Here is a 27,320-nt window from a genome sequence, read left to right as displayed (position 1 = left end):
TCTGAGGTGTGAGAGGCATTAGAATTTACTTAACAGTTACGGGACACTTTCTTTAAAATAAAATACATATTTCAGTAAAAAATAAGCTACACTGAAACTCTCATTTGGACCTTGAACCGTTTGATTCCCATTGAAGTCCATTATATGGAGAAAATCCTGGAATGTTTTCATCAAAAACCTTAATTTCTTTTCGACTGAAAAAAGAAAGACATGGACATCTTGGATGACATGGGGGTGAGTAAATTATCAGCAAAAGTTTTTTTTTTTTTTTTTTTTTTTTTTTTAAGTGAACTACTCCTTTAACAACAACCAAGTGAACACATAAGAACAAATAGATGTGACAGCAGTTAGTTACGGTCCTTGAATTTGATTGGCCTAAAAATACTATATTTATTCATTTCAGACATGTCTCCTTTTCTGGTCATTCCCCCATATCTATGATCAGGCAAGTCAAAGTAATGGCAGTGAATGCAAGTTAGCACAGACCCAACCAAATCTAACATTGGTGAACATTTATAGCCACAATGCATCTGTGTATACCAGTGAGAGTCTTTTGGAAAGTCAAGGAAATGCTATTGTGGATTTTATTTTGCTACTGGAGCGAATGGAAGTTTACCCAACTGGGACAACTTCCCCCGGAAATGAGAAAAGGCTTCAAAAGCGGTGGAGATTTTTCAGTGAAGAAGAGAAAGATCTGTCTTTATTAATAATTTGAATTATCCACTAAACCAATTTCTTCAAAAACACAATATATTCAAGACCAAAACAATAAACCCATGCAGTGTCTTATGGTAATAAGATTGCTGTCCGAATTCAAATCTATATGTGTTTCCAGAAGGGATTTATCCAAAAGTCGTTTTGTAATGAATTTTATAAATAGACTTTTATTTCTGAAATGCTGGAAATGGGACATTATCATGGCAGCAACAGGTATACAATAACATTTTAATATAACTATTTTGTGCATTTATAAATAAAGATTTGCATGACTAGTTGATCAAATAGCCAGGCCAAATGTTTACCTTGTGTAAATGTTGTAAGTAAATTATAAGTAATATAAGGAATAATAAATAAATGTTGAACTTCCTCGTCAACAAAATGATCATCTAAAAAGTTTAATCGCAATCACCTTCCGTCGTTGGATCATTTCTACTGTGTGCAAACTATTTTTGTTGGCCAAACAAGAAAAGACAAAGTAACTGACAATGTGTCTGAAATCCAAGTTACACAATAACTTCTTGCCAATTGAACTATTTTTATGAGTTGTAATCACAACATTTTTTCTTTTGTCAAATCAACTTAATTTATGTGGTTCAGATAACATAATATTTTGAGTTCCTGATGATTAAATCAATCTCCTTTATTGCATTAACTCAATTTTACCATTTCAATGAACTTAAAATTTTGGCAACCATGTATACTTCATTTTTTTAAGTTAAACCAACAATATTTTTTTAAAAGTGTAGAAGCTTGGTCTCAACGTCAGGACTAGCAGCTACGGCATGTGTATACACATCATTTGTAGTTGATGAGCGAATGAGATGCGAGTAAGCCTTCATCTTGATTGAAAGAAGGATAAACAAAGAGCTGCTTTTGTTTTCGGCAACGTGATTTCGCACCCCTTTTTTTTACAGCCTGCTGTAAAAACAGAGTAAACAGTGTTCTGAAGAAATTGTTGCCTGCAAATTGGGGGCAATAAAAGACAGACTCTTTAATTTAACACCTATGGGTAATTATCCTCAAATAACTAAGGTGCTGAATTAATGTCTGTTTTGTCACCTTTGTTAAGGTTTCCACCCAGTCTATTACCCCGAGATTACAGTGGTGCTAATTAAAAGAGTGGACATATATGAATCACCACATGGCCAGAGAATTTAATTAACTTTCCTTTATTTATCAGCTCCAGAGCTGTCACTCAGGTGTATTTAATAAACGTGTCAGGATAATTGCAGGTCTGTGCTCTGGCTCAAAATAAGCCACTCATATAGTCTCAAAATATAATCACTCTTAAGCCTCTGCAATTAATTCTCAAAGTTATCTGACTAAGATTCGAGCTGACACCTTCCTGCAATATTCCAGGCTAGTTGAACTTCATCATGAACATCTACTGTTATTTCTTTTACCTATCGATCTTTGTCCTTTTCAGACATTGTTTTACCTCAAGAAACCTTTGCAAGAGTGTTGAAAACTGTTGATGGAGTAGTTTGAAGTAGTTGAATGTGCAATGACTCTAAGTACCAGAGTTCTCAAAGCAAATTGGAGGAGCTCAATAATGTGCTTATGGTGGCCTCTCGCCTCTATTCCCTTCGGCAAGAGGAGACTTCACGCTATAAGCGCAGCTCCAGTGAGGAGCCTCTCCATGCTGGCTTGTGATTCTCTTTAAGAACTTTGAAGGAATTGCATTAATTCCTCGCCATACCCTTGGTGTCATTTGCTGGTTGATAATATTCATAAAGCATGTCAGTTAAGCTGATGAAAAAGGAAAATAATTTGACTACATTTGGTATTGAGAGTCATTAAATGCGTGTTGTTTTTTTGATCCTCAGTCCAACTTTGCTGATTTTCAACCTGCTTTGTACACTCTGGTGCTAAATAGCACTAAAAGTGGTTCATTGGTAGCATTGGGTATCGTTCGAATTTGAACGATTCTGATTCCGATTCCGATTCCTTGTTTCGATTCCGGTTCCTAACGATTCTCGATTCCGATTCTTTTAAGAGGCAGGGTCAAAAAAGTTTAGCTAACCTTGCTAACCAATGGTATTTCTGAAGGAAATAATCCTTTCTGAAGGAAATACTCCTTTTGTAACAAATTTAGCATTTTGCCGAGATTTCGTTATTTTTAGAAAAGTGAAGCCACACTTTGGACCACCGACGTAAGCTACTTATGTTCGACTCACGCGGTTATGCCAACACTTCCGGTAGACGCTTCTTCTTCCTTGGTGTTGTTCAGCGGTTTCTTCTTCCGCTCGGCGGACTGTGAATATCGAAACTAAGAATCGAAATTTTAACTTTTGAACGATTCCGGGAAAAATGAAAAGTTAGTCCCGGTTCCAATCGATACTCGATTCTCGATACCCAACCCTATTCATTGGCTTGTAATCATAGGGGAACCACTTTTCATATGGTGCTATGTAGAACCATAAGAGGTGCCAAAGAGCATGTTAACCACCCCAGAGAACCACTGAAGAACCGCTGAAGAACCAAACTGGGCTTAGTGGTGCCATATAGCACCATGGCCACCGCAAAGAACCCCTGAAGAACCTTTTTTTTAGAGTGTATTAGTACAGTGTCGCCGTCGGTGACATATGTAAATTAATGTTTACTTTTTCTCTGTATTACATGGGCCGAGATATTTGTCATTTTACACCATCCTGCAGACTTTTGATAGCTCTAGGGATTTATAGATTATACTTCAGCTGCAGCATTTCCCCCCCTCCCACGGATAGTCAGGTCAACAGAGGGTTGTATTAACAAAACGGTTATTGTAAGAGAAGGTTTATCATTGGAATTTATATTTGTGTCCTCTTTAAACAGCATTATGGTCAAAATGGAACACTTTGGCAACAGCTTTCTTGTAAGCAACAGCGTTTGCTTCGGGTTTGGACAGAACTGACGGAATAGCAGTTTCTTTTAGATTTTCCCCTCCATATATAGTCATCCGGTTTTAAACACTGACAACAGGTTTACTTGATTTTCCGTCACTGTCTTCTCTCCATATTTACGATTCTTTTGCAGCCTTTAGCCACTAAAAAAAAAAGAGAAAATAACCTATTTCCGCTAAATGTGTACTCTTTCAATTCTTGCGCCTGGGAACAATACAAGTCTACGACCAACGCCCCGTCCACACTACTGCGTTTTCGTTTAAAAACGGAGAATTAAAACGACTACGATCTCCGTCCACACTAGCGTTTTATCTGCGTATTAGAATTGATCTCCGTCCACATTAAAACGACTGAAAACGCGGATCATGTGACCATTCACCAACACTGGGCATGCACGTGCCAGTGTAAACGTTAGCTGACGAATCAGGGAAGGACACGTCATGACTGATGACACCCAATCATTGAGCCGAGTGTGAGCCTCTTCGTCATAGTTTTTTTAAGTCCTCCGTTTTGTCCCGTCTTCACTAAAAGCCCTCTCGAGATTCAAAACGCAAGACGGAGCTGCAGCGTTTCTAAACTTCGTTTTTAAATGAAAACACAGTACACTCTTAGAAGAAATGGTTCTATTTAGAACAAGAAATGGTTCCATCCCCACTTCATATATGGAACTCCAAAATGGTTCTATATAGAACCTCTTTTTAAAAGGTTCTATTGGCCAAGTATGGAACCCCAGGGTTCTATATAGAATCCAGAGGAACCCTTTTTTAAGAGTGTATAGAACCTTTTAGGGGTTCCAAATATGTAGCACTGATAGAACTTTTTAAGGTTCTATATAGAAACTTTTCTTCTAAGAGTGTAGTGTGGATGGGGCCTAAGGGCCCTTTCACACCTGCCTTGTTTGGTCCAGACTTTTGGAGTGTTCAGTTTGGTCCGAATCAAAATTACAGGCGTGAAACCTCCCCCGGACCAAACAGATGAAATTTGGTTCGGATCAAACTGAAAAAAGGTTTGGTTCGTTTCTAGTGTGAAAGCATTTCTGTATGGTTCGGACTTTTAGACCTTTTACAGGAAGTTCTGGTGGTTCCTAAAAAGCCGAAAAAACAGAAGGTGGCAGGAAAAATGAGCCGTGGTAGCACATGGGGAGATGAGGAGACGAGGATTTTAATTGAATTATGGTCTGATGATATAATAAGAAGTCAACTTGCAGTCTTCTCCTCCTTTCCTGCCGGCGACGATAAACTTGTTCGCACATTGAGGACGTTCATTTGGCGAATTTGAACTAGCCTTGTGTATAGTTGGTGCTGCAATGAATTATGCCATAAAAATAACAATATTGTTGCAACGATATGCGTCTGTTCATTCATGTTGTCACACAGACATCTGACAAACGTCCGTTTACCAATCAATGTCAAGATGCAGCCCACAAATATGATGACGACAGGACGCAAGTATGTCGAGTAAAGTTCTTTAGTGTGCTCGCATAATTGCAGTGTGAAACCAAACCAAAACTTTCTGAAAGTATAAAATGTATCAAAACGTGAACTTTTATGCGGACCTTGGTGCGGACTTTCAGGTGTGAAAACGCCCTAAAGCCGGGTGCACACTGTCCGAATTTGGACAAGACATATCTTCTAAGTATTTTTTTGTTGTTTTTTCTTTTCAGGACAAGCTATAATCAAAACGTACACAATTTCATAATGTAAAACTCTGGACTTACGTGTGTCTTGACTGCCGTACAGTTTGACATTAATAACAACAGAGATCCTATATTGTGACATCATGGCTTACAGCTGGGATTGTGTGTTTTACAGTCTACAAGCAAAATTCGTAAAGGCCTACTACACTATTTCACAGCCAATTGAGTGATTAAAAAGTGGCTAATTCGTACTAATTCATACGACCGCACTCGTACGATTTGTCTAAACTCACGTGATGGGTAGGTTTAGGGGCGGGGTCAGGGGTAGGTAACTCGTCCGAATTCATACATATTTGGTAACTCGTAAAATATGTACGAATTAGAAAAAATCGTACGAATTTGTACGAGTGAGGTCGTATGAATTTGTACGAATTAGCCACCTCGTAAAACTCTTACGAATTGTCGTGAGATCGGGTTGTAAAGGCCTATTATAAATCACACTTAAACGTTTGCTAAGAAGTATTTCCTACTAAAGCAAAGCGGTATTTGACTCTAGTCAAGTGTATCCATAGTTGACTGGTGGCAGTGACCTCATATGGCAACATGCCCAGTGCATTGTGGGTGTTGTAGTTTTCCTATTTGGCAACAGCCTTTTTTCTCTATTTTCTCTAGTCAGTCAGCACCGTTTTCGCAAATGTTTTTACCGTTCTACAACATAGCCAGCCAAGTTGTACTGAAATCCCATTTTGCCAGAGGTGAAGTACTCTTTAAGTGTTCACCAATGTCAAAGAAGCAGGTTGTCCTTTCTGCTTTGACAGTCATACTCTTCTTTTGTGCATTTCCTGTTCGTGTGCCGCCCCTGTGGCCCGCCTGAAGACATTTTCAATCTATTATAATGTTTCTTCACGCGGCGGACTGCATGACTATCTTCCTCGGGCTTTAAGTAATTATCCCAACCATCTGCCTGCATCTCTGCCACAGATAGGGGGGACCTTGACACCCCTGTGTTCTGCCTTAGAGACTGCCTTCAAACCCCGGGGACACAATGCTTTGCATGCCGCTTTGAAGACGTCAGCGGAGCTACTCACAAGGTCATCAGCAAGAAGAAAGCATTATGCTGGATGACAGTGTGAAACAGGTGAGTAGTTGTTTTTTGAGAGATGTGGGAAGCTTTGCTGGCTAATTAATTACTTTGCAGAGTTAATTAATATTCTTGCTATATTTGAACTTTGTAAACAGAATATTTTTTCCATTATTTATGCAGATTTGTGCAGATTAGATGAGACAATGGAGACCAGATATGGACCAAGAAGATTTTTTTTGACAATCTTAAGTCAATTAAATAAACACATTAATACATTGTATTAAAAACAACAACAACATTAAAATAAATTCTATAAATTGATTTGAATGAATAAAGTTTGTTACACATACAGCCAAATCATCCTATCTAATTGCCCAATTTCCTTCAATATATCATAACTATATGTTTGTGTTGTATTTTTTTGATTATGTATTGTTTTATTTTAACATTTAAGAGAGTTAATGCACTTAGGTAAGAGTAAGATGAAAATCCTGAACAATCCTGATCAATCCTGATGATTATTCTGTCCGAAACAATATCAAGATTATTATTGTAACTAAAAATAAATAAAAATGAACTAACTTGCTAAAACTAAAATGAGTGAAAATATACAAATAAAATCTTACTCATATTAATATTAACAAAAACATCAATAAAACTAAAGTAACTTGGTCTGACTGTTTTTGTAAAGCCATCCACGTCTCATCGCCTCCTCTCTACACCTCGGCCCATTCCATAAATGGACCCTAAAACACAAACTTGAATGTGACTAATTCATTTGTATTGTGTTATGTTAAGCATTTAGCTATATGAGTGGTTTACATAATGTAAAAAGAAGCACTGGGGCTTAAAAAAGCCTTTATGAGAGCAAGTGGGAGTACTTTAGGCATTGTTTGACGTGTTTTTCAGAAATTTTCCAGTGCTGTCCTAAATTCAAATATGGGGTATATGAACAAAATTGTCATTTAATCTGATTTCTTGTGGTTCACATTTGCTTCACCATTTTTACCTTGAATAATGATCGTATCACATTACTGTGATTCATTATTTAAGCTTCTGTATAATTTCTTTCTGACAGATATTTCATGGAAGTATTACAATTTAATAAAACCACAATAATTATTCACATTAGAGTGTGCCAGGCATAAGGTTTGCCGAAAATATGTCGAAAAGACTGCGAACAACATTGTATTCTTCTTGTGCAGAATCCACTTGGCCTATAAAATATAAGTACTCTGAACCCAACAGAATGGTCTCTGAGCTGTGGGCTATTATGTAGTTCTCTATTATGATTGAAGTGTTTGCGCTCAATAAAGAGCTTTATAAATGTTTACCCCTCTAAGCAGAGAGAAAGAGTGCCGTTCCCTTGGAAAAAGCATGGTATTCCAGAGAAAACACAGGTGTCAGTCTACCTTTCCTCAGGCTATGTCTACAACAGGAAACCAGTGAAGCACAGAAAACCGGGTGAGTGACTTCTGATCTGAAACTGACTAATAATGGGAACTAAGCGATCATCAAAGACCCCCTTCTCAACATTCAGTGTTTATGCAAGGTATCATAGAGCAATTTAGATTTGCTAATGTTCAAAATGGCCCACTGGATTTGTGACAAGCCTAGTATGCAAGTATAGAGATGGATTTTTAATTTGCCATCAGTGCTAATGTGAAATCAAAAGTATATATATGCGTTCTTTGTTATACCTTGGCGTTCAAAGTTTTACGGTAAAAAGCGTGGGCTTTTTTGCATGTACCTTTTTAACACATGTCGACTGATTCCTCCCTCCAGCCTGAATAGATGTAACTTTCACATCTCCTGCATTGACACGCCTGAAGCAGAGAGGAACAGAGAAGGTGAGTCATGTCTCATTATTCTCAAGAATGCAACTTCAAAGCTGCCATGGCAGACAATACATTATAACCTCCATTCAACAGCCATTCAGCAGAGCCGGCTCACATCTCAAGTCGTTATTCATCAAGTGCAATCTAAAAATTGATAATAATCTTAAGTGTATGTAATCAGAGGTAAGTAGAGAGGTTTCTCAAAATGTCCTTGTCTTTCTGTTAGTCAGGAATATGTACAGAGTACCACTGCTAGTCTGTTAACAAACACTTCTTATTCTAATGGTGATAGTGCATCTTTTTCAACTTCTAAGGGGGTAATGTGATTTTATGAGATTAATTCAGTGGCATTTTTGTTGTTTTTAAGAATTCCCAGTTGCCATGTATGCATTCTCATTTCCAGGGGTTAATTGAAGCACAATAAAATCTTTTGACTGAAAATTTTTTCGCAGCCTGTCACACAAAGTTCACTTTGAAATTAATTTTTGGTATGTTTTAGTTTACCTCAAGGGCATCCAAGATGTAGGTGTCTTTGTTTCCGCAGTCGTTTCAATTTTGATATTTTTAGGTCAAACCGTTCTTGTCTGTCAGTCATATAATGGAGGTCTATGGTCACCACCTCAAAGAGCATGCACAGATAAGACCAAATTAAACATGATTTAATGACTCGTAAATGTAAGTACACATTGATGGCCTAAGACACGAAACGAACGGTTTGTTTGAGACAACGAACAGTATTTATATCGTTTTTACCTTTTGTAACCACAGCCACGTCTCTGAGGGCGCTGGCGCTTCGGTTTGCGCAAGTGCCGTAAAAGTGCCGGATGTGATCTTTTGCGCGTGTATACGTCACTCATTGTTTACACAGAGATTTCAGAAGTGTTACCCTTCACTGTGAAGATCTAAACAAATTTATTTAAAGTTTTGTGAAAATTATCAAAAATACTGGCAGTGGCTGGCACCTTCAATAAAAAATTCTGGAGGGGAAAAAGTTAATGAATGATTGGATTTCAATGAACAGGTCAGAGAGTTGAATGAGCTGTCAACACCAAACAGGATGACATGTTTTCATCTGTAACGACAGACAAATCAGACACAAGTATTTGTTATAGTTAACAAATTATATTTAAAACTCACTCTGGCATCTGTGGTCCCATCCCCCCAAAAGTGCTAGAAGGTCTTAGTTACCATGACCACGATCAGATTTGGTTTTATTGCTGTTAAAAATGTGGTCACGTTCAAGACAGAGACAATAGGGAGGACAGAAACAGCCTTTTATCTAGACTTTGCTGCATTAATTATAGATGAACTGATCTAACTGTGTTTTGTAATGTCTTTTAATACTATTATTTTGTTGATGCTGTGTATTTTACAATAGAATCAATGGTCACCTATACCATGTTTGGTCTAGGTATAAATTGGTACTTTGAAGATCAAAATGATTGTGTACATGATACGTCTATAGCTGTGCAGCATACCCTTTTCAGTTGGTAAACATGGTGACATTTTTATGTGGGCGGAGCTTAGGTGGAGGCAGAACAATCCCTCTGGCCGCTTCACTAATGCTAGTTAGCAAGTTTTATTAGCTTGTTTTTAAACAATGACTGGAGAAAATCAGATTTTATCTTAATGTGTAAGGTCACTCACTGTCCAGGACCGCGATTGTTATTTTCAAAAGTTATTTTTAACGGACAGAACCAGATTGGCCGACCCGTAGCCGCCTACACGCTCACTCAATGCATGGACGATCTGACAGGATTAACGTTTACGTTACCTCGGTTGAGTGGCCTGACTTCTACACTAAAGAGAAACTGAGGGCATATAAATCTTTAGATGCCTATAACTATATGCTGAATAGTCCTGTACAAGACTTGTGTGTATGATCCGCAGTTCTGCCAAGCCAGGGCAAAGAAGACGGCAATGTAAAGAGTGTCATTACGGTGTGATTTTAATCATGTGAATATTTTCTAGAAATAAAAAATCCAGATACAGCATATTCATTTTTCATTGATACTTGCACCAAACAACACAATAAGATGACATTTAAAAATAATAAAAATAATTTAAGCTCCTTATTATGTAGCCGAATCTGTGCTGGTTTGTATTGGCCGCCTCCAGTTTTCACTTTGTTTTGCCTCCAGCTAGCGCCGTTACGTAACTGTGACGTCAGCGCAAAACGGGTCTATTAGTATTACAAGAAACTTTCTTAGTTTCTTCATCAGAAACAAATCCAGCTGAACATGCAAATGAGCATGCTTAAAACAAAGATTCAGAAATCAATCACAAAGGAAAAGGAAAATCCCCCCAGAGTTGCCATTGCTATGCCTTCACTCTTCCGACAGAGTATTTGTTTTAAATCCAACTTCAGAGGAAAATTGCAACTTTTCCATTACTGAATGGACAGCCATCTACTTCTCCGACTTTCTCTCTCCTTGGTTGCATGGCCTCTCTGGCCCATGGACCGGCAGGTCACCACCTGCATTTGCTCAGCCATGTGCTCAATGGAGAGAGAGAAAACCTTCAAACGGAACGGAGTCAAACAAACCATGCAAGATCATCATATCCTCTTCATCCACGGAGAAGAAAACGATTGCAACTTCAATGTTTGACACCCAAAGGAAACATCTACATCCCATTCCACGATCTTCAAGAAATGTGCCCGCTGCAAATGCCATGCAAGTACATATATAATGAGGTACTCTGAAAATGATAAGCTGATAGTTCTTTCCAATAGTTCCATTTCCTGCTTCTGATTCCATTCTGTCACTATGCTTGAACGTATGTGTTTAGATTAGTTATGTTTGTGATTTAGTTAATACAACTTGTGCACAAAACGGTTTTAGGTTCTGATTCTCTGCTTGCAAAAAAGTTTACTTTACGATTTAGATTTTGACTTCAGGCTCTTAGACATTTCCCTTCCCCGGAAATGAATATTTCTTAGAATTGATAAACAATTAATGGGTGTTTATGACGAACAGGTGGGTTGATTGTAATATTAATTCTACTACATGAAGTTAATTATATTAACTGATCCAAATATTCATAATAAATATTAATTATTGATTGTTAATATTCCATATCCATAGGGTTAATTCAATACAATCGCAAGTCATTTTCAAATCAGAACATAAACAACAAAGGATTTGAGTATGAGCTGTAAGCTGAGCCTGCCCAAAAAGTTAAACAATATGACTAAAATCACCATTACATGAATGCTGAACAGTTCCAGGAATTTCTGTACCATTTTTATCAATTAAATGCCATAATAGATGGCAAAAAATACAAATGTTATTATGAAATATAATTGCTTTTTGGTACAAAAGAAGTTGAAGCAATGAGTTTTGTCTCCTGTTGAAACTGATAGGTAATTGAAAGGCTGTCATTTGTCTATCCTTCATCATTTGAAGCTCTGCAATGGCACCTCTTTAGTGAGGCAGCCATGAACAGATTTTAAAGCCCTTCTCATACATATTAATTTAGAAATGGAAAAAAAACATGAGAGAAAGGGTTTAGTCATCTATCAAGCCTTGCAATTACACATTTTACATGAATAGAGCAATATTCAGAGCAATCATTGCTAATAAGCGAATATGCAAATTATTCTATTTGACATTTTCCTTTATCACGCATTTCTCAAAGATGTTCATTCGAACTCTTTTCTCTTGGAGCAAAGACAGTCAAATCATTATATTTCTGGTCCAAAAAACACAAACAAACAAAATGTTTAACCTTGTGTTATGACCCGATGGTTCTAAAATAATAATGATATTATATACTTATTGTTAATGTCAGTTCACATTTAATTTGCCCGTCTAAAAAGGTGTAATTAATAATCATTTGGTCGTTCTACCTTTCAAAATGTCAGTGTTGATTAAGGTGTCTTGCAGGCATTTGGAGGTTTTATGATTTGAAAGTTCATGCAAGTTTTGTTTTAGTATTACAGAAATTTGTAAAAAAAAAAAAAAAAAAAAAAAAAATTATATGGTTTAACTTAAATGAGTAACCTGGTTGCCTTAAAAGTTTAAGTTCATTGAAATGGAAAAATTGAGTTAATACAATGTAGGAGATTGATTTAATCATCAGAAACTCAAAATATTATGTTATCTGAACTACATAAATGATCTAAGTTGATTTGACAAAAGAAAAAATGTTGTGATTACTAATCATGAAAATATTTTTTTACAGTGTAGGTGACATTTTTATATCAGAATTAAGAACAAAGTTTGCTTAGGTATGCACATTTTTGATGAACACATTCTCATAACATATTGTCATATTCAAAAAGTTTCAATGAAAAACGTTTGTCAACATTAAGCAATATCAACTGAGCAGCAAATACTGTATATGAAATGTCTTACAACAGTTCGGTTTAACCCATTTCCGGTGTTGTCAGATGTAGAAGTTGTCGGGTTTTTGTCTTCTCTTTTGCTCCAATAGTAAAATGAAATAAAATCAAGGATAGCATTTCTACGACTTTTCAAAAGAGGAATCAAATGTAGAGACTGATTGCGGCAGTCAAAAGAAAGAAAATTTACATCACTATCTAAGCCAGTGGTATAATTATTTAAAAGTTTTTAATTTAATACCAAAATAATACAACACAAATTATAGTTTTATAAATTTACAAGATTATCTTTTAATTAAATTGTAAAAAATTGCAAGACTTATATAATATGAAATTTACAATGTCAATAACTGTGGAAATGCGGCATAGACTGAATAGACTTCATTAAAAAGCCAAAGCCACATAAACTTGCCTATTACTGAGAAAAAAACAACAACAAAGTGGTATTTCCTTTTTTAATAAATCAGTGTTTTTGAACATATTGGTTGAGTGAATGATTCAATGACTTACTCATAAATATAGTCACTTGTTTTGTTCCTTAATGAATCAGTATTTTGAGTTTAACTAATCAAATTATTTGTCACCACCTACTATCATTGAAAAATCTCCTTCTCTAACGCACAGACTGACAGTCTGTCTGGAACAAACACAGACAAGCGGATCAATGAGAAACAGGGAAAAGTCCCAGTGCTGTTGGACTAAATATCAGCACACTTGGCTTGACCAACTAGATTCAAGGATCACAACGGTTTATTAGTTAATATATGGCTTTCATCATTTCCTCAATTTAAAGGGGTAAGTAGCCCCTGTATTTTTCAGCATCCATTATAAAGGCCAGAGATATATAGATAAAGTGAAAGAAATGATAGAGTGAAAAGTAGGGCAGCAGTTATCCCTCTCCAATGTCTAAGTGGGTCCCCTGTAATTTTACAGCATTACACTAACACCGCATCAGCTTTCACTGGCTTTGATGAAAATGACAATAATTATAGCAATTGTGTTCACTCCCAGGGTAAACAAGGCTGGTAATGTATTTTGTGGCACCTAGGGTCCCTGCTGGAATAGTCGCAGCATGGGCCACACCACCACCACCACCATCAAAGCCATGCTGTCAGTAAATGTTTTCACAGAAAGGAAAAAGGTCATGGAGGTGTGTTTAAGATTACAGTGAAGAAATTGTTGTCACTGAAGAAAATGTGAAGATTGAGTCATGTATCAGTATGTTATTTACAATATGGGTACTGAAAAAAAGCCCAAGACAAACAGATCTGGCTTTCTCTTGACATCTAAGAAAACAATCCATGTGGTCAGGCTTTCTTGGATTTTATTATTCTGTATTTTGTCCTGCATGTGAATAACGCATTATCCATCCATATTCTGGGCTTGTGACCTTCATAGAAGGCAGAACTCACCATTAAGAAGCCTCAGTGTTCATTTTGAGTCAGACCAGGCTACACCGTCACTCCCTCACAACATCACACTTATCTGAATACTAATCACCTGCTCTCCTGCATAAAAGCACATATCTTAAATTCAGTCAGCATTTGTTTTATTGTTAGACAACTTGATTATTTACCTCTTAGTCAGAGGTGTAATGTCCAGGGGTCAGAAATTAAAGTCCTGCCATATGTTTATTCCACCCATGCATCTTAAAAAAGGTTTTCTTTATCTTAGTGCTGTGTTTGACACTAGATATACACACATTCTTAGATCGATTACAACATGACACTGGTATTCAGGGACAGGCACTAAAGCGGGAATTTTTTTGACAGTAAATTAAATGAAAGTGAATGATGGAGTGCCACAAGGGTCTGTTCTAGGCCCTCTGCTAGTTTCAATATCATTATCATATAATTGGTCTCAACACATCCAGTTGAAATCTCTAAATTATCCAATTTGACAGAGTGTGTTAAAGATATAAAAACAGTCATTTTCTTCTATTAAATTCGGATAACTTATTAGACCAAAAACCTGCACAAAGAATCTCTTACAAATTGCATCTAGAAGGATGTACTGTAACTTCATGCTCTCCAGTTAAAGACCTACAGTTATATTAGACAGCAACTTGTCTTTTGAAAGTTATATTTTATATGTTACAAAAACAGCTTTCTTCCACCTCAGAAACATAGCTAAACTGCGGAACATGTTATCCGTTTCTGATGTTGAAAAGCTAGTTCATGCATTAGTGACCTCTGGATTATTGTAGTGCATTGCATGGTTGTCCTGCAAGCTATAGTCCAAATGCCGCTGAAAGAGTTCTTTCCAGGTCAAGAAAATATGAAGAGTTCAGATGCAAAAGCCTCTAAGTGCCATTTGAAATTTTCTTCTAGAATGATCATTTTTATCAAGCTTGTATATTTAAGTTCAGTGATTTCACTTAAATGGCAATGATAATTACCTATTAATTGTTATTTAAGTGAAATTACTGAACTTAAATATACAAGTTTGATAAAAATCATCATTAAAGAGGAAAATTTCAAATGGCATTTAGAGGCTTTTGCATCTGAACTCTTCATATATAACCCTAATTTTATCATCTCTAAACTAAATTCTGTATCGATTACAAAGTATTGCTTCTGACATATAAGGCCCTAAATGGTTTAGCTCCCTAACTGATCTTCTACTGTGTTACAGTCCATCACGCTCTTTAAGGTCTCAAAACTCTGGACTTTGGGTAGTACCTACTGTATGACATCTAAGTCCATATCTAAGAATCGCCTTCCTGTTTATGTTTGTGGCTCAGACACACACTCACAGATTAATTAAGATTAAAGACAATAAAGCATTCACATAATACATATGCTTGCTATATCAGATTTGCCAATCTAGTGCTTAAAATGTTATGAACAGCAGCTACGCTAATTATTTTCCATTATCTTTCTGTTTCTACCTCGGACTGCCTAGAGATTCAGTTTGACGGCAGATCACAGCAACTCTCAATCAACATGCACAACTGCCAAATTTTCGATATATTGTAATCATTACGATCACAACTTGTAATAATTGCTTTATTGAACTCATTGTTTCTGCCTAAATAAATACATTATGTAAATATGATTTATGATTTGTATAATCTTAGAACTGTACATTTTTGACATATGGACATTACTTGGACACAGTCACATCTGATTTTTAAACATACTGTAAAAATGGCCATTTTCTGTAAGGCTGCTTTAAAACTGCATTGTGAAAAGCACTTATACAACTAAATGTGGATTGAATGTGCTTTAAAAGTAGAACTTTAAAGGGATAGTTCACCCAAACATGAAAATGAATTTGTTCATCCTCATGTCTTTCAAAACCTGTATGACTTTTTCTCAAAATAATTTGAGAAACATCTCAGTTTTTTTTTTGGGAAGTCAGTGCAAAACTGTTTGGTTAGATAAAGGTTCTTACTTGGAGTTCATGAAGAACATTTAATATCCATGGGACCTTTCCATTGCACAAAAGAAAAAAATATATATTTTAAAGGGATACTCCACTTTTTTTGTAAATAGGCTCCTTTTACCACTTCCCCAGACTTGAACAGTTGAGTTTTACCATTTTCGAATCCATTCAGCCGATTTTCTGATATTTAGAATAATATCAGTAACCAGACAGTTTCTGGTCTCATTGACTTCCATAGTAGGAAAAAATATACTATGGAAGTCAATGAGACCAGAAACTGTCTGGTTACTGATATTCTTCTAAATATCAAAAAATCGTCCGAATACATTCGAAAATGGTAAAACTCAACTGTTTAACTCCGGGGGAGTGGTAAAATGAGCCCATTTACAAAAAAAAAAAAAGTGGAGTATCCCTTTAAGAACTGTTCACTGAATGGGTCTTTGAGAAACCCGAAATGGTTCTTCTGGCATCACTGCAAAAAACCCCTTCTGGAACTTTTATTTCTAAGAGGGACCCAACCAAAATATCGGTTATTTTTTCAAAATAACTTATTTTGTGCTCAGCAGAAGAAATAATAATAATTTATTTTCTTGTAGGATGAACTATACCTTTAACATAAACCTCTAAATTTCCTCATGATTAATAAAATGTCACTTTTTTCACTTTTTTATCAAACCAAACTGTTCAAGTTTGAAATGAAATGACAAAAAAACAGCTTCCTCAAATTAAACTAAAAGATAATTGGTGCACAATTAAATATGATTGTGCTGTATAATTTGGGTATAAAAAGAATTTTTTTTATCAGCTCTCATATTCAATTTCCTGCAGGGTGAAGAAGGGATATCAGCACCATAATTACAGTGTCGCTCAGGCTATGGCCGAACAGCACCAATGACAGGAACAGTTAATTAAATTCTGCCACACATATGAGAGCACTATCACTGATTTGCCATCAGCAATAACTTTTATATTTACACCTTCTTGAGTGGATAAGATACTGAATATTGAGGGTGAGTTATGCAAACAGGAAGAGACGCTCTTTAGGACTGCTTTTGAGTGTGATAATATATGCTTAGGCCGGAGAAGATAAGTAATTTAGTTTTCCTGCAATTATTACATTATTAGTCACTGGCACTGCAGTTATTAAATCTACAAAGGGGTTTGATTGTATTACAGAAAATGCCTCATTTATTTCTTTTTTTATTTTATCTCTTTAGGTATGAACTTTTTTGAAGCGTCAAGTTGTGTGGACTGTCAATGGAGGGACAGAAATCTCTCAGATTTCATCAAAAATATCTTCATTTGCATTCTGAAAATGAACGAAAGTCTTACGGGTTTGGAACGACATGAGGGTGAGTATTTAATGACAGAATTTGTGAAAAAATCCTTTAAATACAACCTAAATACTGGAAACCCATAACAACAGATCTGTTGTTGGCGGACATGAAATTACGCCATTATTCACTATTTGATTCTAATGTACGAGAAACTCGACCATTTGCCAGAACAAAACATTGCCATGCTTACTTTGTATTTGTTTCCTTTTTTTCATGTATATTTAGCTACATAACATGCATCAAATTTATAATTTATGAGATTCCTTCAACTGATAAATGTCTAGCTGTGTTTTTAAACACGTACAAACGTCGCAAAGGCACGTTTCACTGTTTGTCATGCACATTTGCTTCAGATACATTTTGTGTTCATCTTAACACAACATCAATTAAATGCTTAATTGAAATTAACATTAAAAACGTCCACTTTCTCCATTAATTCATACAAAGATCAATATTTACATAAAACATGCAGTGGCACTAACAGATCTTTGCTGGGTCAATTGTGCACTTTGTCCACATTTGTGAGCTCACAAACAACAACTGAATTAGAAAGATTTAAAAATGTTCAAGCTGTTTATATAGTTGCTGTTACATAGTTGCAGCGAACTTCGAATCTTAGAAGTGCGTATCTTTATATATATATATATATATATATATATATATATACATACATACATACACAGTGTATATATATATTAAACGACTTGCAGATAATATAATATTAATTAAATAAAAGGCCACTTAAGTGTGCTTAAAGAGAGTACACTTTTATTACTGTTTCTACACGTTTTTAAAAATGCATTTATAATAATGTCAAACTATTAAAGCAAAGGAAGATATTTGCTTTTAAAGAAAAGGACTACAACAAATGCCTGGAAGGGACTACACGACATTCCTCTAGGGTTAGTGACATCACCAACCCTAAAATGTGCATAAAACCCGCCCCCAGGAACACGCAGTCCATGTTGAGAAGAGGAAGACTGGTTGTATAAGAGTATGTTTGTGAGTCAGCTCAAAATTTAGCATCCATCTTTTCACATGCAATAGAAAGTAACTCTGTGTGCATCTCGCAACAGTTCCTATACAAGCGATTTATAGATTATCATGACAGAATATGCTAATTGAAGATAGATAACTCCACATCAGCAACATAAATTCATCAACTAACCATTCAGAGACGTCCTGTTGCATTCTACATGTTGTCATCTTCTTGAGTCTCTCCATCTTTGACTGACTCGTTAGAACAGTTTCTGTCATTTAAGTGTGTCTGCTAACACACACAAACTCTTGAAACCCCGCCCTCTGCAGCAGCTCATTTGCATTTAAAGGGCCAGGCACAAAACGGTGCGTTTCTGCAAACCCTAAAAAGTGACAACTTTAACATGCTATATAAAAATATCTGTGGGGTATTTTGTGCTAAAACTTCACACACACACACACACACACACACACACACACACACTGGGGACATCAGAGATTTATTTTACATCTTGGGAAAATGGCATTTTACCACACTTTTCGTGGACTTCCACTCTTAGAAAAAAGGGTTCATTGGGGTTCTCTTTACTCAACTCCAAAAGAACTTCATGCTAAAAAATTTTCTATAATGACAAGAAAGAACCCTTTTGGCACAATAGGCTATTATTCATTCATATTACATTATTCTGCAACATTTTGTAGTTGTAATTAAGTTATTGTTTATTAAACTGTTGTAGTAACTTAATGTCACATTTCAATCATGCTGATTTTTGCAGGATAAAAACTGAAATGTCACTCTTCGTGTGATATTGATTAGTTACATTTTTTTAACCCCCATATCTTGAATTTTGTGATCATTCACATGCATTGCATTTTAGGGGTTCCAAATACGTAGCGCTTTAGAACCTTTTAAGGTTCTATTCTATATATAACCTTTTCTTCTAAGAGCATTCTATTGGAAATCCAGCCGGTCATGGGATGAAAGTGTTTCAACAGTCTGGCATGTCATAAAATAAGTGTTAGTTATATGCTTTTAAAGGGCAGAGTATTCAGATGCTTTGTTGTTCCCTCAGGATTCATTTACACTCGTAACTTATGTGTGCTTGTCTTTTAGTGAAAGCTTTTCAAAGATAATTCTGCTGGTCGGGATCATTCACCCAAAAAAAGAAAAAGAAATGTACAGAGAATATATAAAGAATGCTTTTTGACCACAAAGAAAAAAAAAAGAAGACATGCTTTCCTACATGATTGGAAACACATTTTTGGGTGAACTAACCCTTTAACATTCGGTCAGCGCCAATTGAAACTTTTAATACCGTGATTAAATGTGAAAAAAACTGTCAACATAAAATACATATTTACGTAGATTTCATAGCTCATTGATATGAAACTTCCACTTTGTTGTAGAGTTTATGAAGATAACATGCCAGTGGGAGTGGAATGGTGTGCTTCACAAGCATATTTCCAGCTATGACCCCCCCCCCCCGGCAAGCAAAACCATCATCACCTTGTAATTCCCCTGAGTTTTATGGATCGATATGATGCTTTCAAAATCCCCAGGAGCACATTAAAGCTATAGTGGCATTTATTCAAATTGCCACTTAAAACAGGTCCACACTGAAGTGTTACTAGTTGCAATCTCCATGGCTTCACATTTTTGCATTTTATTTTATTAATTTACAGATTGTGTTCATAGCCAGCCTAGAAGAAAGTTAGATTCATTTTCATCGCTTTATCAGGAAAACCAACATGTTAGCGTCGAGAGGGTTACACTTATCCATTATCAAAAGATGTTTGATTCAGAATTTATAAAAAGCAGAGCATTTTTAAAAGCGGTATGACTGATTATTTAATGTAAGACAGTGACTAAGTGCTTGATTCTGTGCAGAGATCTGTCAAATATAGAGTCTCATAGAGTCTGCTGAATTAATAAGAACAGCATTACTTCTACTTCTACTTTAAACTGATTAAAATTAATAACTATTTCCAAGAACAGGGTTTCTTAATTGGATTCAAGAAAGGAGTTTAGTAGCCCTGATGTTGTCTTTGAAATGTTATTACCATATTTCTACCCGCATAATTAGAGAACTGTGTTTATGGGCGTTAATTGTGTTGTTCTGAAACGTTTAGTTATGCTCATTGCGCTGTGATATTTGAAGATGCTTTATCAACAGAGGTTTTGGACTGAAATATAGAACATAATAATTAAAGGCAAGGTAGGTGATTTGTTCCAGAAATATTTTTGTTGCGCTGGTTGAAAGTCTCTTCACATCCTGATTGCAATCACTAAGTTAAGTGGGTACATTTATTTATATATATCACCACAAAATGTTCATCCAATCATTGTCTTCGGTCCAAATGCAATGATACGATGTCCTACCTGCCTGCTCGCGAGGACCGCAACCGAAACAACAACCACCTTTTACAGTTCTTCCTGAACCAAAACAACCAGGTCTTGCTGCGCTCACGCCATAACTACTGAAATTTGTAAGAGATGGATGTTATACTTGGAGCGGTTCGTGACTCAAATTTGCGGTACAGGTCAGTGCTCTTTATGTTGTTTATGTGCTTTGAGACATGAGGTAGTTTAACGATGTCTCTCGTGACGCTTTTGTTAGCACACGATTATGTGTTTTAAAGGAGGCGTGGCTTTAAAGACGCTCTGAAGGGAGGGTGGGATCTTATGCTTTTAAAGCTCGCTGTTGATAGAATCTCCAAAAATTGACTACCTTACCTTTAAAGTCAGCATGAAATGAAAATCTAGCACATCTCTAAATGCATATTATTGATCGTATTGTGAATGATTCATCCATGCATGTTTCATTTGACCTCGAAGTTTTTAAATGAATTTCATTTGGTGAAACAACAGACTTTTCTGACGAATGCCGGTCTTTTCTAATCATTCAGTCGCTTAAACGCTCACCTTTCTTCCGATACATAACAAACTCGCAAACAGATCTGCCTCAATCCAGTCAACAAATGAAGGCAGAACAAAGTCCCAATAACTTACATGTTTTTCTTTTTCCAACATAGTTTTTTTTTACATCGAAGATAATCTCTAAATCTCTACTGTTTCATCACAACCTTAAAGTATTGAATTCCATGCAGTCAATAGGATAAAAATATTATAATTAGTTTTATCCTCTTCTCAATCTTATTTAACGCCTTACATCATACAGTTTAAAATGAGTCCAAAGAATTAGCAGTCATTTCCAGAATCCATAAGCCTCTAATTGATGTCCGTTAATGTCCTGACTACCAATTTCGTATGCTTCAGGCTACGTGGAATCCGCAATAGAAAGATCTATAATTTCCTGTGATATCTTGTGAAGTGCCTATAAAAGACGTCCGCTTTGAACGGGCTCAATGAGGAAGAGTTTGACGTTTCCTGCAAATTGATATTCGAACAAATGAGCAAATATCCATATGGGACTAAATGTCATGATACAACTGTCAAAATGCTGCAACAGATGTTTAAAACCCCTGCAGACATACTATGAAGGAGGCAAAACAATGATCTCAGACAAAACAGTCACAATAATACTTATACAATAATACTGATCATGAAATAGCCTACGCCGCATGGCACCAATGCTCAAGACAAAGCCACAAATTGAATGGCTGGTTTGAATACACACAAGTCTACTATTTCTCGAGCACATATCCTGTCTTAAGCAGTATGCTGACTACCCAGACCGCATTAGTACCAGTTCTCATATAGGAAAAAGAAAAAGAAAAAACAGAACAGCATGCACTCTTCAGCACAATAGGCCCTCAACAAAAAAGAATAATATAGAAAAATACAGCTGCTTTGTTGTCTGAACTGAGGGGAATCAACTAACCTAGTTTTTTTCTTTTTTTAAATGACGGCCAATGTGGGTCAATAGAACGTTGTGTTACATTAAAAGAAATGACTGCAGAACATTACATTTCTCAGCATGACAAATAATATTCAAATATTCACAGTAGACTAGCCTACTTACCAACAAATGCACTGTTGATCTTAAACTAGCCTAAATATAATTCGAGGATCGAAAAATGTCATTCAAGAATTGATTTTCTCAGGAAAAAAAAACGTCACTCTACGCGTGATGCTTCCTAGCGGCGTGTCGTCACGAGGGCACACTGCTTAAAAGTTGCGAGGGTTCGTCGTTTCTAAACAGAGCAGGTGTGGAGTTTATCCTCGTGCTGTGCGATTCTGAAGACGCTTCTGCACCAGACCTGGCGAGAGATCTTTCTCTAAAACAACAGATTCAGCACTACGGGGACACTGCCAAGAAACTAGCCTACTGTAAACAGGTGAACTTTTTAAAGAATTTAAAGATAATTAAACTTATTAACTAATCATTTCATTTGCTGAATTAGTTGATGGGTTATTTTATGCGCAAATGCGCGTAGCCTATAAATAATTTTTACGCGCTCATTTACAGTAGCCCATGTTATATTTACCACTTTTATGTAAAATTTTCAAGACTCTACCACAGATTGCTTTACATTTTCCTCATGTAAGTAAAGGTACTGCTCGTTTGTAGCCCATGGCGTTAACACTGAACTCCTGGTGGACTCTGGCTTTGAGCGCCTGTCTCGTGCTGATGGTTCGAGCTGACTGCGGCAGAGACTGCGCGCTCTGCGTTTACCGGCTGATCCGACAACAGACAGAGATCGACACACTGGTGAGTTTCATTTTTTACATATATATATTCCGACAAAAGTCTGAAACTATATAATGACCATATAGATTTGAACTAAAAGGTTAATCTGTGTTCTCAGGACAAGAGGCTATTATTTTTCATAGAAGTCAGGTCGGCTATAAGTTGACATTGTTGATTGCCACCTTTTACAATTTTTTTTGCGGTTTCATAATAGTTTTACTGTTTACAGAATGGCATTCTATCGTGACGACTACCTTATTGTGAGACAACATGGTGAACTGTTCAGTTCACTACTTTTTCTTATGGCAGAAATGTTCAATATCTTTTTTGCAGTCAAATTCAAAAATTGACATTCAAACCTGAGAAATATTAACTTGAGTAAAATGTGTGATAGCTATCCGGTCCCTCCTATATTTAAATCTTAAATTAAACATTTATTTGCAATAAAGATGTTATGAGAAACGGAGAAAACTTCTTTTTTTTTTACTTATAAGGCAAGCAATGGTTGTTTGCCAGATTAAAAGAGCCCAGTGGTGTTATTAAATCAATGAATGTGCTGTTGTTGGACTCTTAATTGCAGTCAAATGAAAAGTATTATTGTTTAAATTGATATAAAATGCAGTTAGCTTTTTTTTACCCATGTATTCATCTTTGAAATTTATACTTAAAAAAAGAAATATGATCAATAAGTTATGACAACATGTTTTTACATTGCTTTAACTCATCAAAATAAGTTAAGCAATTTTCAACTTTTTGAAGTTGTCTCAACTAATTTTATAAATGTCAGTATAATGTAATTTAAGTTGAAATGACATAAACATGGCAAGGATGCCAAGTTGATTTAACTTCAAAAGCAACTTTTTTGTGTTATAAATGCAATTGCTGACAAGCATTACGATAAACTAAATATACTTTAATGTAATTTCTATTGAAACTTACATGTCATATATTTAAATAAATTTGTAATTACAAATGTGTAACGAAGTTACAATTTAGTACATTTAAAAATCTATGAACTTTTAAACGTAATATTGAATAACACAGACATAATTATAAACATTTAAACAGGAAAAAATTAATTCAAACATAATTTAAATGTACTTTATTGTAAACTTTTGAAATTATTATATACTCTTATTCTTTTAAGACTTAAAAGTATACACGTCACATTCAATTCAAGTACACTTCCCTATTTTTCACAAGGGTTATGTCACATGTGGCATACATAATATTAACAGATTCAGTAAAACCTTATTTGAACAAAAGATGAACATTACAGACACTACATAGTCAAATGTCTGGTTTTATATTTTGTACTCTTATGTGAACGCAGTAGGCTACTAGCACAAGTGATATAATTTCCACTTAGAGCTATTCAAATCAAAACCAATTCAAAGCAAGTTCTTCATTTTCTCTGACCGTGTTTTCAGAGTGCTTCACTGAACAGACATTTTCCACTGTGCAGATTGTCATAAGCAATTATTGGCAGTACTCTTTATCTTCCATTGTGCTCTTTAGACTGAATGTGTGTGCCCTCTGGTGGACCAAATCTTTCCTTGCATTGATCAGCCATTCGTTTCTCCTCTAGACCTGCACATTAGAGTGTGAAGGGACTGTGGACTCCAGAAAACTAGAAGTCTGCAAAAACATCCTCTCAGAAGAGGATCGCCTTGCCATCGACAGCCTCAAGCAAGAGGAAGAGAGCGCCGACCACCTTCTCACCAAGAAATACGGAGGCTTCATGAAGCGGTATGGGGGCTTCATGATTAAGAAAGCAGCAGAGATCGGCACGGGGGCCCAGGCAGAGAGTGACGGCACAGAGCTCATCAGTAAGAAATATGGAGGCTTTATGAAGAAGGACAAGGGAGAGGGTGGAGCTGAAGACCAGCAAGTGGAGATGCTGAGAGATATCCTCAGATTCGGTCTCATCACAGAGTCAGATGAGCAGCACGATGGGGACATGGTCAAACGCTATGGGGGCTTCATGAGGAGCGTACAGGGGAACAGCGGTCTAGGGGAGGCAGCGAGAGACCAGCACAAGCGATACGGGGGCTTTATGCGCAGAGTGGGCAGGCCTGAATGGTTGGACGGCCAGAAAAGCAATGGGTTTCTGAAACGCACTTTCGAGGACGGAGGCGAGACGGCACTGCCTGGCATGCAGAAGAGATATGGAGGATTCATGGATTAGAATTAAAACATGGACACCCATCCTAAATGACCTATTCCTACTTTGTTTAGAGCTTGCACTGTACCAATTTCATGTGAAGCCATTTTAAATGACTATTTATTTTTGTCTTTGCTGCTGAATATTCCTCCATAATGTACAATGTACATTTGTGTTCTCTGTGACTATAGGGTTTGTGTTTTAAAAAGAAGAAATAATATTTTCACATTCTCTGTGCTTACAATGGAATAACCCATCCGATGGGACATTTGGTAAAGACAGAGGACGATGCTTTAACTATTTCTGGGTCACATCATGACTGATGAAAAGCACTTTTCACTGTGTTGCTTTGTTCTCTGAGAATCTCATCACATTAGCTAGTCTGCTTCGCTCATTGAACGCTGTAGTGAGGTTAAGTTTGCCGTCTGAACTTGATGATTAATGCATTTCTTTTAACAACTTTTCAACAGCTTTTGTTCTTGTTTAAATCAAAGCAAGATGATTTTTGAGCCATTAGCTGAATACAATAAATTCATCTTACTGCAGAAGTGTAATGTGTCAGTGAGGTATTTGTTTCTTACATATTAAGCCATTTTGCAAGTGGAAGATATTCTCCATTATTACGGTGTCACTGCCTCAATGGCCCAGCTTATTAAGACCCAACTTTTCTTATTTTTACCACTTACTTGACCAATAAATGTCTGAGAGGCTGCACTTTTTTGTGAATATGTTCAAGGCTTAAGAGCATTGCTAGCCATGCAAGCATGATGTAAAGTTAAATTACTTATGCAGATAATTACATAAATGGATGGATGGAGATTTCTGAGTGGGTGCTGATGATCCATCTAGTCGATTTTTTTTTTTGAATAGTCGACTCCTGAATAATTTGATTATGTTCACAAAAAACTTGTTCAGATCCATTAATCATGTTTTATTAATACCTTGTTTTGGAATCTGCCCAACAGTTATAATGGATATGTGCTTTCACAAGGTGAAGCAATTTAGATGAGATGCCTTTATGGTAATCTGGAAGTATTTGTTGATACGTATGACCTTCACCGTTACCATTTAGCAAATCTGAAACAAAAATAATTCCCTTATCAAACCATTCTTTTTAAAATATAGTCTTGTTCTTAGATAAAATGTGAGAAAGACATTATGTTTAAACAAATTCTAATTTCCAAGCTTCTAGAGACTGCTTATGAAACGTAGAAAATATAATGGGAAACTTACAACATTTGATGTCACGTGGTAGCAGAAATGTTAATCGCATTACAAATTATTTCTCTTGGGCTAAACTATGTTTTATCCTTGATTTTAAAAGTGATATTAAGGGTATTGAAATCTAGAGCATTACGTCTTTCCTCTGAAAAACAACTTCTCATCGGAAGTCAAAGTGCCATTAATATCAAGAGAAGAAATCATTTTTCACTCACCTCTTCTCTTTTTTTTCTACATAAAAAAAGGAATTCCTGTCCAAATTCTTGCCACTTTGCCCTTGAATTGATAAATGCAGCTTTGGCCTTCTCAGCATAAAGAACAGTGACTACGTCTCCCTGTCCAGTTCACTAGGAGAGGATAGACATAAAATATTAATTCCTTTAAGATCACAGAGCTTCTCAAAACCTTTGCATTGATTTGCTTACCAAACTGTGTGGAGAATTTTTGACATTTATACTTCAAAAGTTCCCACTTTATGATTGCTGAATCTGAATTAACTTTAAAATTCCCAATGATGTTCCTAATACTTGAATACTTTTTACTGATTTTACTGATTTTTTAATGATTAAAATTACAACTCCACAACTGGGACCCATGGAAAGTGAAGGTCTACCTTCCCATTGCGCTGACATGATAACACACAATTCTGACTTTATTTATTGCAATTGCGACTTTATATCACGCAATTTTAACTTTATTTCTCGCGGTTGCGCGTTTATATTAAGCAATAATATTTTTTACTCTTCCATACGAAGGCGTCAGCTGATAAGACATTAAATGTTGCCATATTAAATATAAAAACATGCGATTTTACATAGTAAAAACATTACGTTTTTAGTTAATACATATAAAACACAAACCAACACATTCTCACCTGTGAAAGGTTATCTACCATCTTCGGAAATTTAAATCTCGTCGCTTTCACAACATTGATCTAACTGTGAGTGACTCGGGTGACTCGCTGACCGTTGCAAGATGGCGGGCGAGATGACGTGTCTGATCTGGAGCGTAGAGAGTCCAACAACTCCCACAAATCAGTGCAGTCAGCTGAGTCACGTGACCGCAGTGAGTGTTTC

General features: G+C 36.1%; 1 protein-coding gene and 1 long non-coding RNA gene across 4 annotated transcripts; one reads left to right on the top strand and one right to left on the bottom strand.

Annotated features, from left to right (window-relative positions):
• Window positions 1-8,071: 8,071 nt before the first annotated feature.
• On the bottom strand, window positions 8,072-27,252 carry LOC120482756 (uncharacterized). Its single transcript, XR_005623490.2, has 3 exons — window positions 27,119-27,252; window positions 26,460-26,591; window positions 8,072-8,148 (listed from the first exon to the last, which is right to left on the bottom strand). It is a non-coding gene; the product is annotated as an uncharacterized LOC120482756 (long non-coding RNA).
• penka (proenkephalin a) lies at window positions 22,349-25,571 on the top strand. Of its 3 annotated transcripts, none has more exons than XM_089131410.1 (3): window positions 22,349-22,506; window positions 22,723-22,880; window positions 24,448-25,571. In XM_089131410.1, exons 2-3 carry the CDS (start codon window positions 22,743-22,745, stop codon window positions 25,045-25,047), a joined length of 738 nt encoding a protein of 245 aa, XP_088987536.1. In that variant the 5' UTR covers window positions 22,349-22,506; window positions 22,723-22,742; the 3' UTR covers window positions 25,048-25,571. The 3 variants fall into 3 exon arrangements, with proteins under 3 accessions (XP_088987536.1, XP_039533293.2, XP_039533291.2); XM_039677359.2 differs by having other exon boundaries at window positions 22,718-22,880; XM_039677357.2 differs by having other exon boundaries at window positions 22,350-22,506; window positions 22,740-22,880.
• Window positions 27,253-27,320: the final 68 nt, after the last annotated feature.

This window comes from Pimephales promelas, chromosome 5 (assembly GCF_988280905.1).
Source record: "Pimephales promelas chromosome 5, fPimPro1.hap1.1, whole genome shotgun sequence".
Taxonomy (NCBI): domain Eukaryota; kingdom Metazoa; phylum Chordata; class Actinopteri; order Cypriniformes; family Leuciscidae; genus Pimephales; species Pimephales promelas.
This window is presented reverse-complemented; position numbering and strand designations above follow the sequence as displayed.

Coding starts and splice junctions, on each gene's coding strand:
- penka (XM_089131410.1), top strand. CDS start 22,743: ATGGCGTTAACACTGAACTCCTGGTGGACTCTGGCTTTGAGCGCCTGT. Junction 22,881..24,447: donor AGACAGAGATCGACACACTG/GTGAGTTTCATT, acceptor TTTCTCCTCTAG/ACCTGCACATTAGAGTGTGA.